Source organism: Sus scrofa, chromosome 6 (assembly GCF_000003025.6).
Source record: "Sus scrofa isolate TJ Tabasco breed Duroc chromosome 6, Sscrofa11.1, whole genome shotgun sequence".
In the NCBI taxonomy this organism is placed as follows: Eukaryota; Metazoa; Chordata; class Mammalia; order Artiodactyla; family Suidae; genus Sus; species Sus scrofa.
Genome location: NC_010448.4, coordinates 71,906,651 through 71,921,728, shown reverse-complemented (window position 1 = coordinate 71,921,728; position 15,078 = coordinate 71,906,651). Strand labels below are relative to the sequence as shown.

The following is a 15,078-nucleotide window of genomic DNA, read 5'->3' as shown; positions in this document are numbered from 1 at the left end:
CCTCCTCTCCCGCCCTTATTTGGAGCCCCTGACAGCTGAGCCGCAAACCAGCAGGGGAGCTGGGTGCCAGCCAGCCGTCACCCTGTGCTTCCCTGCCTGGGTCCCGTTGCCCAGGAGAAAGAAGCCCGAGGCATCGCTGGGAGATAACCAAGGACTCTTTTTCGCTCTTCTCACACCTTTGAAGTGGGAACCTCTTGAGGCAAATCAACAAGAATGTGGCTCTTGCAGCTGAGGGTCCCGGGGGTTGTTGGGGCTGCTCAAGGTGGAGGGGCTGTGACAAGCTGGCTGGACTGATAACTTTAAAAGGGCATCTTCTGCTGGCTCCTCACTCAGCGGCTTTATCACTGCAAGTGACAGAATGGGGAGGGTTCCATCCCTCTTGCGCTCTCGGAGAGCCTGGGGGCTATAAAAGAGGTGGCTCAGGGCAGCTGGAAGACAGAGACGGACGAAAGCCAGGAGGGGGAAACCAGAAAGGAGAGGGAAGAGGAGCAAGTGGCAGACCACTCCCTGACCGACGCCAGCATGGGCTCCTCCACCATCACCGTGAGCTTCCTCCTCGTTCTGGTGTTTCAGTTCCCAGGGCAAACCAGAGCGAACCCTGTGTACGGCTCCGTGTCCAATGCAGACCTGATGGATTTCAAGGTAGGGCCAGGAAAGGGGCACAGTCTGGGGTGAGGGGGCTTTGGGACCTGGTGCCCGTCAGTGAGATCTCTCCCTTTCCCGCTCTTCCTTTTATCAAGAATTTGCTGGACCACTTGGAGGACAAGATGCCTTTAGAAGATGAGGCTATGCCCCCACAAGTACTAAGCGAGCAGAATGAGGAAGTGGGGGCCCCTCTCAGCCCCCTTTTGGAGGTACCTCCCTGGACCGGGGAGGTGAACCCAGCCCAGAGAGATGGGGGTGCCCTGGGGCGGGGCCCCTGGGACGCTTCCGATAGATCTGCCCTTCTGAAGAGCAAGCTGAGGGCACTGCTTGCTGCCCCTCGGAGCCTGCGGAGGTCCAGCTGCTTCGGGGGTAGGATGGACAGGATTGGAGCACAGAGTGGACTGGGCTGTAACAGCTTCCGGGTAAGAGAAACCAGGGGTGGAAATGGGACGGGGAGGAAGGACATGGGGTTTCATTGATATTCAGGCCTTGTGAAAGAGTACCACTAGGGATGCCCTCAGCAGGAGAGGGATCAGCATTAAGGCTCATTCTCTTTGGGGAGTTCCCGTCGTGGCGCAGAGGAAACGAATCCGACTAGGAACCATGAGGTTGTGGGTTCGATCCCTGGCCTTCCTCAGTGGGTTAAGGATCCGGCGTTGCCGTGAGTTGTGGTGTAGGTCATAGACAAGCCTCAGATCTGGCCTTGCTGTGGCTGTGGCACAGGCCGGTGGCAATAGCTCCGATTCGACCCCTAGCCTGGGAACCGCCATATGCCTCTGGTGCAGCACTAAAAAAAAAAAAATAAAATAAATAAACAAACAAACAAACAAACAAAAAAACCACATTCTCTTTGAAATTTCTGCGCTAGCTGGGTGGGAGCTCTGTGACTCTCGGAACAATGACGTCATCCTCAGCTAGAGCCTGCTGAGAAAATGATAGGCAAAAAAGAAGTTCCTTGCCATGAGCCCTGGGAACTTAAAAAATTCACCTTCTTCCGGCTGATTGGCATTTTATGCTCCTCCCCAAAGTGTCAGATTCCCCCCAAAATGGAAATTTACCAGGATCGACTTTACTAGCTCCTCATGTCAATTCGTTTGCCAGTTCATGCAACTCAGGCAGTCGTTGGGCTGGAGAGGGGACCGTAGGAAGTAAGAATTGTCCTGTGAAGCTGACTTTTCCAGGAGAGCCAGGTCCCCAAGCCAAACACGTTTCTGTTCTCTTTGTAGTACCGAAGATAACGCCAGGGAGGAAAAGGCGAGCCAGGCCCCGGCCAGACTTGGAGAGACCCTCATCCCCTGGGGTCTCTCTCTCATCTTTGTCCTGTCTCGTTGCTGTCAAGTTGAGGTGTGAAGAGCACCCGATTCAAGGGGCAGCCTCCTGTCAACATGTCTCACATTTTAGGCTAAATGTAAAGTGATTTCATTGCGGCTTCTCCACCTCTCCCACTCCTGCATTAAATTTTAGTCACCTGTTAACTGACATTGGTTTCAAAACCAATAAACTTCAGCACCACGGACAGACGCTGAAGGCTGTGGTTGGTCTGATTTCTTTCAACTCCCGAAAGGAGTTTAGTCTGCTATTCCTTGTCATTTTACCTTTCCTCAGAGTAAAGAATGCTCAATTCCTTTCCCCCTCCTTTGTAAAAAATAATAAAATTATTTTGGGGTGCAGTTTTATTTTATGCTCACAGCAAAGCTGAACAGAAAGTAGAGATTTCTCATGTAACCCTGGCCACCCCCGATGCACGGGCTCCTCAATTATCAACATCCCCCCCCAGAGTGGGACATATGTTCCCATCGACGTACCTGCACTGACACAGCAGAGCCACCCAATGTCCACAGTTCACAGAGAGGTCATTCTTAGTGGTGTATATTCAATGGGTTTGCACAATTTTGGGCTCCCTTCATTCCTCTGTGTATGGGTGTTTGCGTGTGTGTGTGTTTAGGGCTTGGGGACTCAAAACACAGCTCTTAACCTGCCTTCATGCTCACTGCCACCTCACCATGGATCTTGAAAAATCCCCAGGAGACCCAAAGGGTATTTATCTTTACTCAGATGTGCTCACATTTAGGGTACTTATTTATTGAAAAAGAAAAGTTACAAATATCAGGGCTTTTTTGTTTTGTTTTTTTTTTCTTTTTATAGTCACACCTGTGGCATATGGAAGTTCCCAAGCTAGGGGTTGAATCAGAACTGCAGCTGCCAGCCTACATCACAGACAGAGCAACGTGGGATTCCAGCTCCATCTGTGCCCTATGCCTCAGCTTGTGGCAACTCTGGGTCCTTAATCCACTGAGCGAGGTCAGGGATTGAACCTGCATCCTCACGAACATTTATGTCAGGTTCTTAACCCACTGGGCTACAACAGGAGCACCTAGGTTTTTTTTTCTAATTACATCTAAAGTAGCTCGTATTTGATAGATCGTTCTTGCACCTAGTATTTTTTGGTTTCAGTTATTTATTTTTTTTTTTAGAGACAATATATTTAAAATGAGGATCCTGGGAGTTCCCATTGAGGTGCAGCAGAAAGGAACGCGACTAGTGCTCATGAGGACGCAGGTTCGATCCCTGGCCTCGCTCAGTGGGTTAATGATCCGGCGTTGCCATGAGCTATGGTGTAGGTCACAGATGCAGCTTGGATCCAGCATGGGTGTGGCTGTGGGGTAGGCTGGCAGCTGTAGCTCTGATTCGACCCCTAGCCTGGGAAATTCCACATACCATAGGTGCAGCCCTAAAAAGAAAAAAAAAAAAAAAAAAAAAAAAGAGGACCCTAGCTGTTCTCCGACACATTTTTCAGTTAGTGCTGCAGCTGAGTGAATGGCACTTTTATTTATTTATTTTTTTGTTTTTTTGTTTTCTTTTTTTAGGGCCACATCTTCGGCATATGGAAGCTCCCAGGCTAGGGGTTGACTCAGAGCTGTAGCTGCCAACCTACACCACGGCCACAGCAACTTGGGATCCAAGCCTAGTCTGAGAAATACACCACAGCTCAAGGCAATGCCAGATCCTTAACCTGCTGAAGGAGGTCAGGGATTGAACCCGAGTACTTATGTATACAAGTCAGGTTCGTTACCACTGAGCCACGATGGAAACCCCTGGTTATTATTACTTTTTATTTCTTTTTTTTGCCAAGCCCAAGGCATGCAGAGGTTCTGGGGCCAGGGACTGAACCCGAGCCCAGCAGTGGCCATACCGGGTCCTTAACTAGGGAACTCCACACTTTTAGTTTTAAGAAGAGTGAGCAGAGTATTTGAGTTTAAAAACAGCAAGATGAAGAAAGAAATGTTGTTATGCTGACCAACTGCAAGTTCATGTGCCTTTTGGGCACTAAATTGAAAGATTAGCCACCGGCTTTCCCAAATTCGGGTCCAAAGCATTTGGACTTGGAAATTTTACCGAGGTGGGGGCCACTGGAGGAGATGTCATTTCTCTGTGCCTGCTTCTGAAAGGGGTGTTGCCTACACGCCAGGTCCTGGGCTCACTCACAATGGGGAGCGGTGCTGACCCATTTGCCCGCTTCTTCCCCCCCAACACCTCATTCTCCGATCAGATTCTATGCCGCCCCCCACCTTCGCTTCCCAGCCCTTATTTATGCTGTGCCCCTCACCTAGAACAGCCTTTACCCAGTGCCCCCAAGAGCATTTTACTCATTCCTCAAGGCTCGTGGAGAACGCCACTTCTTCCCTGAAGCCTTCCCTGACTGCACATACCCAGGACGAAGCAAAGTGCCTCACTGGCAGCATGTTACAACCATCATATGACTATCAGCACACACCACACACCACACTCTGCCTGGATGTGCAATTGTGTACGTGCCCCTCAACTGCAAGTTCCTTGAGGGCAAAGGACCTTCAGCAGCCCCTGGCACGGCAGAGGCTCCAATTTTCCTGATCTTGTACAGAAACTGAGAAAACAGGAGATAAAGTAGCAATCTGCTTCTTGGTGGAGGGAAGGGGGGGCGGGAAATGAAGGATGGTTAGGGAGGGAGCTGGCCGAAGAACTCTAACGTAACTACGTCAATAAAAATGTTATGTGGACTGTGAACAGAGGGTGGAGAGGAAGGAAGAAGCTTCTGTCCAGAGCTGGCTCCTGAGGTCCGGTGCTGGGGGAGTGGAGCTGCTGGGAGGGGAGGCCTGGGAGCTGGGCTTGCCGCCAAGATGTCACAATGACACAGCGGATTTTCACGGGAGACACCCCAGAACCCAGAGGACACTTGGGGGTGAGTGAGTGAGGTGGGGGGATGGTGTGGGGGGGCTGGGTGGAGGAGGGAATGAGTAGGTGGGCACTGGGTGGAGGGAATGAGGGAAGGGGGGGCCTGGTGGAGGATGAGTGGGGTGGGGGGAAGGGGGGGTGGAGGAGGGGATGCATGGAGGGGGAGCTGGGTGGAGGAGGGGATGAGCGGGGCGGGGGGGGTGGGTGGGGGTATGAGTAGGGGGGGGGGGGGGGGGGGGGGGGGTGGGGGGTGGGAGGGAGGAATGAGTAGGTGGGGGCTGGGTGGAGGGGCCTGAGTCCCCTGAGGCTTTTCTGCTGCTGATGGGAACCTGATGTGAAGCAGATCAACCAGAGACCAAGAAACTTCTGTTTCTGGCAGAACCCATCGTGAGCAGAGAGCAATGACAGATGGCAGTGACAGAAGCGGGCGTCGAGGTCTCAACCCTGCACCGAGTCCATCCCTTCTGGTTGGACATCAGGGGAACCTGCCCTTGGGGCAATTTCCTAAACACAGCACTGTCAGGACGCCGTAGGGGTCAGGAATCAGAATGGGTTCCCAGCGGTTGCGAGGCCAAGGGGGCGGCAGGAGGTGAGGATTTGTACCCACGGCCCAGCACTGTCCATCTGCAGGCGGAGTGGGAGAGGGCGGGCAGCGTGGTTTTGGCTCAGACCCACAGGACCAAAGTCGTTCTCAAACAGAGTCCTGCTGGGAGCTATGGAGACCGGAGGTGGAGAGCCCCTCTTCAGTGGGGCAATTTCTGTATCTTAGAGAGGAGGGGGAGAGGAGATAAAAACCAAGCACGCAGCCCCTGGAGAAAGCGCGCGTGGAGCCCAGAGGATGACGGAGACGGATGAAGACGTTTTATTCTGATGTGTTACGGTTACAACGAGAACTTCCAAGTTCCAACAGTCAAATACACATAGAATTTTACAAATTAAAAAAATACAATTTATATACACAGTGGAATTAGCTAACATTACTGTATAAACAAACAGTGCAAACAAAAAAAGAGGAAGCTGCTACTGTCGAAGTGACCAAGGTCCCCAAGCTGGGGGCACTACTGCCTGTCAATACTGCGGGGTCCTGGGGGGGGGGGCGGCGTCTGACCTGTCTTGTCACCGAGGAGGGCCAGGTCAGCATGTGACTTTGCAAGAGATATGTCATCTGGTCAGCTGGGTCCAGCAGGCAAGTGTCCATTAAACGAGGTCATGAGCACATCACCCCCAGAGCACAAAGGTCCACTCTTGCACCCCCGTCCCCCTCACCTCGGCTGGAGAAACAGAAAACCACCGCTGGCCAACCCTAGACCCAGCCCCACAGACTTCTGCTTACTGAGGTGCCGTGTCCCCGGCAGGTGACTGGGCTGGTAACAGGTGAGTTGTGGAAATGCGAGTTTCTAACCAGCAGAAATCAAAAGAGAGCGGCTTACGGGGACTTTGTTCCCGGTGGATTGGTGGCTGTCTTTGGGCTTGTTTGGGAAGGGCAGATACCGAAAGAGGACAGGAAATAAGGCATCTTTCCCAGGGGGTGGGGTGGCGGCTGGGTGGGGTCGTCCTTGGCGGCCGTCTGGTCCGCTTGGGGGAGTGGGCGTTTGCACTCTGCCGTGTCTCTGGGCCACACGGATGGGGACACAATAGCTGTTGACTTAAACACAGCGTGATATGCAGAAGGGATAAATCCCAACACTCAGGGCCTGTGACCTTGCCCCCTGAAGGTGGGACTCCCTGCAGGACTTCATTTCTGCCAATTTTAGGAAGGGGAAGCGTGGGGGAAGCGGGGAGCAGGTTCCTGGGATGGGTGGTCATGCCATTTGCCTGATTTGGGCAATTGGTTTCCTTCCTTTTTTTTCCTTCCTTTTTTTTTGGCCTTTTAGGGCCGCACCTGCAGCATAAGGAAGTTCCCAGGGTAGGGGTCAGATCAAAGGTACAGCCGTGACCTACCCTGCTGCCTGCGGCAATGTTGGATCTTTAAGCTACTGAGTGAGGCCCAGGGATTGAATCTACAACCTAATGGATACTAGTCGGGTTCTTAACCTGCTGAGCCACATGGGAACTCCTGGTTTCCTTCTTAATTAAAAGAAAAAATACGGTGGTCAAGCTCTGAATGCTGCCTTAAAATTTGTGGCAACCGGCCGAACACAATCATGATTAGAAGGCCTTGCCTTTTTGGTCCATGTGATTTCTCAAACTATTTATTGGGAGTTTCATCTCCGTTTTGTAACTCAGGTCCACCCACGGAAGCTGGAAATTTTATAGGTCAAAGAGATAAGAAAACGCGAAGAACGGAGGGGCCCGCGTCAGCTGGGAAGGACGCTGAAGCAGGCTCTGGCGTGGGCAGAGCAGGGCCCGAGATGGCGTGGAACACAGACCTGAGCCAGCAAAGCCGGCTGACGCCCACGCCAGGGCTGAAAGGGAGTCTGGGCATCAGAAGTTGGGAGACTGAGGGAGGGAACGACGGCTCTGCGGGGCCGGGCACGGAGGCCCTCAGCCAACGTCTGTGTCTGAGAAGAAACCTAACTACACCCACAGGAGTGAGTCTCGAAGCACATCAGCCACAGGGCTGCTCCGTGGGCCTAAGGTGCTGCCGGTGCGTAGAGAAGAGCCAAGTGGGTGCAAAGGCCTGCCACCCCCATGTTTACTTTGGGTGCCTGCTCAGAGAGGACCAGCCAGCGGGGGAAGCTTAGTCACTGAAACGGAGAGGGAGGCTTCCTATGTTTGATGCTAAAGCCTTGGGGCGCGTGCTGGCAGGATGCATCTCCCCTCCCTGGCACAACCCAGGAGTTTCCACTGCTGAGTCTCTCAGAAGCCTGGGGATGGTCAGCGGCAGGGGAGGGAGATGCTGGTGAAGGGCCGACATGCTCTTCCTGGAATAAAGAGCTGTTCCATGTCACACGCTGGCTTCTTAGGCCACATCATGTACATTAGTGGTCACTGGGTCAGGATTCTCGCCTTTCCATCTTACAAATAACTGCCACTCCGCAGACTCAGGTGAAGCAGCTTTACCCAGGGGTCCCCTACTCTTAGGGCTGATGCCAAGACCCTCTGGGGCTGCGGCTGCTTCACCAGAAGGATGTCGGTAGAACTTAAGGAAAGTCTGATAATTCGATGGAGGAGAAAAGGACCAGGTGAAGACGTGGCACCAGAAGGCCGAGCGTTAATGTGGAAAATGGAGAGAGGAAGCCGAAATGCTGGGCGAAACAAGGGCAGAGGCAAACCTGACCCCGTGGTCAGATTCACTGCTGAGAGATTATTAGTGGGATTTGAATGCTTTGTGCTTTGGAGGGTGTTGGTTCTAAGGAGAGTCACACGGCCGGGGTGAGACCAGACCACCGGCTCACACCCAGAAGCAGAACTTCCTTCCAGTGAACTGATGAAGAGGCCAACTTAAGAGCCCCACGGAAGGGGGCCTCCCTGGAACACGGGTGATCTGCTCAGGGCCCAAGTCCTCAATTCAGTCACCCGTCTCATTCTATGACTGGCGTCCCCCCAGTGTTTACCTTGGTCAGAGTCCCTCCCATGACGGTGTAAGGCAACAGCTGGGTCCCCAGGAAAGCAGCAGAGTGTCACCCTCCAGTAGGGTGGGTCTTAGTGCGGCGGGAGGAGGGGCTGCGCCACCACGGACGGTGGGGACACAGGGAGGAGGAGACGGGAAGGTACTTGCTGAGAAGTCAGACAGGTCTGAAGTCCAGTGGTCCAGTGCTGCCCCAGGATCTCTGACCGGCCGAGTGTCCGATGATTGTAGGCTTTCCAAGCGGGTGGGAGACTGGGAATCTTCCATGCTGGGGACAGCCTGCCCGGCCGGCCACGACATAGCACAAGCTGCTGCCTCCCCGGGCGGCTCCCGGAGGGGACAGGCCTGCACGTGGTGGCGAGGCCAAGCCGGGCCGTCAGAGAGTCTGGTAATGCTGCCGCAGCCGGGCCTGCAGAAACTCGTACGTCAGGTTGTGTCGCGTGATGACCCCAACGATCTAGGACGAGGTAAAAAAAAAACCCAAGTCACCTGCAGAGTGGCACCACTGGGACAGAACGGGAGTGAACAGCACTCCCCTGGACTGTCTCAACAAGCGGTGTGGACGGGATCTGGTCCTAGAAGGACTGGGACAGTCCTGCCAACATGATCAGGACACTTACTTCAAAGGCTACCTGGTTTCTAGATGGAGTGGGACAGACCACTTGGGGTCACACGCTGGAGCCAGTGGGACAAATTTAGCTGAGTCCCCATAGTGGCTCGGCAGGTTAAGAACCCGACTAGTATCCGTGAGGATGCGGGTTTGGTCCCTGGTCTCACTCAGTGGGTTAAGGATCCCGTATTACCATGAGCTGTGGTGTAGGCCAGTGGCTGCAGCTCTGATTCAACCCCTGGCCTGGGAACTTTCATATGCCACGGGTGCAGCCATAATAAGCAAAAATAAATAAATAAGCAAATAAATAAAATTTTAAAAACGGTGACCACGAAAGTGAAATTTTAACTGAATATCCCACAACAGGACAACTGAGTGACTGGATAATAGAATGCTATTGAAATGTTAAAATGTCCTAACTGAAAACTTTCTGCCATGGAAAATCATTTCCTACATATTAATTGAGAAATTAGGGTATTAAACACTATAAATAGGAACAGTGTTTCCATTAACGCTTGATATATACAATCTATTCCTAGATGCAGAGATAAAAAACAGACCTTGAAAAGTTAATGCGGCTACTTCTGTAGAGGTTTGGCATTTCTTTCTTTTTTTCCTTATCTATATTTTCATATCTTCCTACAATCAAACGTTTGTTTAGTAGAAAAAAACAGAGGCGTTCTTGTCGTAGCACAGCGGAAATGAATCTACTAGGAACCATGAGGTTGCGGGTTCGATCCCTAACCCCGCTCACTGGGTTAAGGATCTGGGTTGCCATGAGCTGTGGTGTAGGTTGCAGAAGTGGCTCGGATCCTGTGTTGTTGCTGTGGTTGTAGCAAAGGTTGGCAGAGGCAACTCTGATTCGACCCCTAGCCTGGGAACCTCCGTATGCTGCAGGTGCAGCCCTAAAAAGCAAAAAAAAACCAAAATAAAAACAAAAAAAGAAAGAAAAAAAATCATAGTGATAATGACTACTATTTTAGCACATGGGGAACGGACCCCTCCTCAAGGAGGCACCACCAGGTCACGGGTGAAGAGGGACATTTTAGGATGAAGAGCCAGCCCTAAGCTTTTCTGGCCGACAGAAAGGAAGGCCAGTGCGACACCTGCTGGCCACACAGGAGAACACCCAGGAGGCAGAGCTACCCCAGTAGTCCCGCTCTCAACCCCGCTGCCCCTTGCTCTGGGTTGGGGAACAGCAGGGCCGGGTTTAGGCTGAGAAGCCTCCCCGTGGGACTCTGCTGCTTCCTCCCGGTGGGAAGCCTGCCTCCTGGACAGACAGCCTCGTGGTCAGAGGCTTCCTCCCAGAAGGCGTGGCTGTAGGGACACGGGTTCCATCCCCAGCCTGCACCTCGGACTCACCTCTCCCACCGCATTCACCACGGGCAAGTGCCGCAGGCCCATCGTCCGGAACAGGTTGAAAACTTGGGAGACGTGGGTGTTGGGGGAGACAGTGAAGGGTGCAGGGTTCATGTATGGGGTGACATCCTGCAGAGGAGACAACACAGGTGACCCGCGGACCATGCAGCCGCCCTCGCCCAGCCCTGCCCCAGAGGGAAGCCCTTCTCACCACGATCATGCGCGGGTTCAGCAGGGTCAGGTCCAGGTCGTGGATGTCAGGGTACCGCGGGTAGTCCTCGGCCATCTCAGCGTAGGAGAGGCGCGGCTGGCTGGCGCTCTGCAACCGTAACCGAGACACTGTCCTTGCACTGAAGGTGGCAACTGGCAGAGTCCATGCAGAGTCCCCTCCCCCTCCAGGTCTGAGAGCCCGACAGGGCAGAGCAGGGACCCGAACAGGTGCTCTGAAGTGAGACCTGGTCATCCAAAGCCAGTTCTCGGCCAATTCCTAGTTGTGTTCCCCCAGGCATGGCTCCTAATGTCTCTGAACTTGCCATCCAGCAGTAAAACAGTGGACGTTTATTCTAAAGTTTCAGTGAGAAGAGCAGTACCTGCGAGGGTTGACTTGTGTCCCCCCAAAAGATGCCTGGGTCCTAACGCCTGGTACCTGGGCCCGCGGCCTCACTGGAAACAGGGCCTTGCTGGATGTAATCAAGTTAAGCTGAGCTTGTACTGGGCCCTAAGCCCTGTGACTGGTGTCCTTTGAGGAGAGCACAGGGAGGGCCGTGTGACAGGGTCTGGACACAAGCGATGTGCCCACAGCGAGGAACACGAGGGCAGCTGGCACCCACACAAACGAGCAAGGTAAGGACCCTCCCCCAGAGAGAGCATGGCCCTGCGGACACCTGCATCTTGTCTGTGGCCTTGACTGTCAAAGAGTAAGTTTCTGTTGTTTGAAGCCACCTGCTCTGTGGTGAAATGACAGCCACAGGAAACTCACAGCAGCTTTGCTACTGCTCCCGCATCCCAAGCCTTCTGGATTTTCACTGGGCACCTGGGTTGCCACCACCAACTCTCAGGCTGGGCACAGCGACCACAAGTGCTGGTGTCACTGGCCTGCCCCAATCTTTGCCCCGTTAACTCCCCATGCACACAGCCTTGCCCATCCACTGCTGACCCTGTGCTCTCCCAGGCAGCTCCGGCCAGCTTCTGAACGCAGGCAGGGCCCTGTGGGGTCCGGCCCACGTCACGCTCCAGAAGACTTTCACCCCGTTCCAACTGGAACTCCACCCATGGCCCTTCCTGTCCTGCCCACGTCAGTCTCTTCTGCAGGCCAGTCAGACTGAGTGACCTCAGGCTGGCCGCCCACGGGCAAGACCCAGACTAGGCCGGTCGCTTCGGACACTAGATCCCAGGGGGACTTTTCCAGTCTCCTCTTCGAAGCTCCAGCCAAAGGGGTAAAGTATGTCGCAGGTCCCTACAGGGACACTCTGAACACACCCTACCCAGCCCCACTATTGCTACAAAACCCCCAAAAGTGAAAAAGGAAACTACAGGGGAATTAATGAGAACGGTCTTTTTTTGATGTAACATGTGACAAAGTTCACGCATGGCAGAGATTAAAGAGTAGAAATTATACTGAAAGCCTGCTGGTCAAAGGGACACTCGGCATCGGGGCAGAGACGAAGGGGAGAAGCACCGGAGGGGACATCACACCCGCCTGGCGTCCCCCCCAGGGACCCTGCCTGTGCTGGGCTGTGGGACCACACACACTGCTCGACAGTAGACGCAGGGATTGTTCCTGCCACCCCGAGCCTCCCAGAATCGCAGTGTGGACAGGAGTGGAGACTCACTGACTGGCTTTCAGAGTAACAAACTCCTCGGACGAGCAGGGTGACGAGCTGCGAGCGCAGGATCAGGCCGTGAAGGTCAGCGGGCGGAAGCGCTCCTCCATGGTCCAGTCTTCACTCGGGGACTGGTCAGGGTATAGGTTGGGGTAGGGAGTGTATCTGTTACACAAAAACCAGACGCTGCCTAGGGCACCCTCAGCAGGATCGCGTCCCATCCACGTCCCGGACCCCAGGGACCGCCCAGGGGGCGGGGCTGAGCAGCTGGCCCTGCAGGCAGCAGGGGCAGGACCAGCGCCGCACTCCCTCCCTCCCTCACCTCCGCTCCAGCATCTGCTGCAGGAGGTCCTCCTTCTCGCCCGGATCCTCAGCGGTCACATGCTCGTCGCACATGTTCCGCAGCTCGCTGGACGGGTAGGACTTCATGGACTGGCTCCGCCTGCGCTGCTCGCCGGCGCGGGTGAGGATGCTGGACTTCTGTGGGTGGGAGGGGCATGATGGCAGATGGCTGGGCATGGCCGCACCTGAGTGTCCACTCAGGTAAGGATTTGGAGGACGGCGAGGGTCAAGGCACAGGCCCGTGTCCGACCTCCAAGAAATCCTCACGGTGGCTCAGAGGCTTGTGATTCAAAGGAACCTCTCAGAGCCCAAGGTTTTGGCCAGCCCAACACCTCCACTCCTTTGATTTGGGGACGGGATCTCCATTCTCCTTTTTTTTTTAAGGGCTGCACCCTCGGCATATGGAGTTCCCAGACTAGGGGTCCAATCGGAGCTACAGCTGCCAGCCTATACCACAGCCACAGCAACGCCAGATCCCAGCCGCGTCTGCAACCTACACCAGAGCTCACGGACTGAGCGAGGCCAGGGATCAAAGCCACATTCTCATAGATTCTAGTTGGGTTCATTAACACTGAACCATGAAGCGAACTTGGACTTGTTTCTTTCTTAAGTAGGTCCAAGTCCATTTCTGTTGCTGGCAACTCAGAACCCTCGCCGATACAACTCACGCAGAATACTGAAGACCACTGACTGAAACAACAATCTATCCCCGTGCCTACTGGAGTTGGAACGAACACTCTGGATGGCCTCACAACCTCTCTACTCGCCTGTCGGTACTTGTTGTCACAAACAATGAAAGAGTGTTGATTTCCACGGGAGCCAGGCAGGGCCAGCCCCTCTACGGGGTGCGACAGGCCGGGGATCAGCGCAAGCATCGAGGAACCACCTGTCCACCCCTCACCTCTCCGCTGGAGCTGCATTCTTTACCTTGAACTTGATGTTGTTACTGATGAGCTGGTTGCCCTTCATGAACTCCTTCTCGTTGCCCCGATTCTCCGTGACCACCGGGAAGGCGTGGTGGACCGTGGTGCGCAGGATGCTGACCAGAGACTGGATGCGGGTGTGCGGGTAGACATAGGTCAGGTTGGGCTCCATGATGTCGCTGGCTCGCAGTCTAGGGAGGAGGGAAGCCGTCCAGCCTCACGACAGAGCCCACGGCACCCAGACAAGGGGTGAAGGGGCTGCGCTGGTTCTCTGCACTGCCTGGGCCCCCAGCCCCTCTTCTGAACCTTCTCTAGCGGATCTTTGAACACAAGCGCTCCCTGGCACTTCCCCCACTTTGCACATGCCGTTCCCCATGCCTGGAACCCTTCCCCGCTTCGCAGGTGGGTGGCCCAAGGCCCTCGGCTCAATGCAAAGGTCCTCTCACCCACTTGCTGGGTGCAAGGGTGTTGGCCAGCCCTCCTCAGGCCCCCAGAGCACATGCTATGAATGACCGCTGAACTGCTCCTTATATTGGAATTAACACAGTAATGTCTGGGTGTCCCTTGAGACCAGGGATGGCAACTGTCAGCCATAGGTCCCATCTGCTCACGCTCGCTCGTTTACATCCTGCCTATGGCTGCTTCTGCACTATGACAGCAGAGCAGACTAGTTGTGACGGAGACCATGTGACCTGCGAAGCCAATAAACATTTACTATCTGGCCCTTTCCAGAAGGTGACTGACCCTATGTTAGACTTTAGGCGCCTTGCATGCTACCCAGCATGGGAGGCCCAACTATCCATGAGCCGACGGACAGGCTGGCGATTCCACCCGAGTCACCACCGCTGATGGTACGACACCTCACCGGGCGCACACGAGGCAGCGGCTCTGACTCACAGGGCTCAGACCCTTAATTTACACATTCGATCCTAACACCTATTTAACCACAAGGCCACAGCGGCCGAACAAACCACAGGGCCACCCCGCCTGCCCCAGGCCCCAGCCACATGGGGCCGCTCCACTGTCCCGAACATGCCTGGGGACAGACGTGTTTGCTGTTGGAAGGACCTTCCTACTGCTATTTACCATTTCACCTTCTTCCAACCCAGGACCTGAATTTCTGACTTACTCTTCCCTACTTTATGGCAACACGCCTGGGCCCGAAAGCCGTAAACCCTGGAACTAGAACATGATGAGGCAGCATGGCCTTACTTGTCCATCTCCACCTCCGTCTCCCATTCCAGAAGTGGCACGCCTCTCAGGCCCACGTGGATGTCGTAAATGCCCTTGTTGAAAAAGTCCCCGGTCCACTTGGCCACCTGAAACGCAAAGCGCAGCCTTGACGAGCAGTCACGGTGTCAGACCTGGCCCTGGACCTGGAAGAGGCCAGGAGGGGCGTGCTCACCATCAGGGTGATCATGATGGGAAGGCCGTAGGTGATCTCGTTGGTCGACTCGATCAGGATGACCGTGAGGCTGATGGTCATTCGGACGACCCCGCCCAAGAAAGCTGCGGCGCCAATCAGGGCAAAGGTCCCGGAGTAGATGTGACCCAGTCCAATGTAGCTGGTGAAGAAAGAAACCAAGAAGGTGGCTTAGGATCATACTGGGGGGGGACGGGTCACACACGTGCATATGCACGCACACACACACA

General features: G+C 54.4%; 2 protein-coding genes across 3 annotated transcripts in view; one reads left to right on the top strand and one right to left on the bottom strand.

Annotated features, from left to right (window-relative positions):
- NPPA (natriuretic peptide A) lies at positions 384–2,172 on the top strand. Of its 2 annotated transcripts, none has more exons than XM_005664986.3 (3): positions 384–642; positions 741–1,067; positions 1,872–2,172. In XM_005664986.3, exons 1-3 carry the CDS (start codon positions 523–525, stop codon positions 1,881–1,883), a joined length of 459 nt encoding a protein of 152 aa, XP_005665043.1. In that variant the 5' UTR covers positions 384–522; the 3' UTR covers positions 1,884–2,172.
- The window catches only part of CLCN6 (chloride voltage-gated channel 6), a 33,105-nt gene continuing 24,739 nt past the window's right edge, over positions 6,713–15,078 (bottom strand). Inside the window, 9 exon segments of the mRNA XM_005664997.3 lie at positions 6,713–8,825; positions 10,341–10,466; positions 10,549–10,656; positions 12,170–12,243; positions 12,246–12,325; positions 12,483–12,640; positions 13,430–13,616; positions 14,638–14,744; positions 14,831–14,990. Of these exon segments, the coding sequence (XP_005665054.2) occupies positions 8,745–8,825; positions 10,341–10,466; positions 10,549–10,656; positions 12,170–12,243; positions 12,246–12,325; positions 12,483–12,640; positions 13,430–13,616; positions 14,638–14,744; positions 14,831–14,990 (1,081 nt within the window). The 3' untranslated portion in view covers positions 6,713–8,744.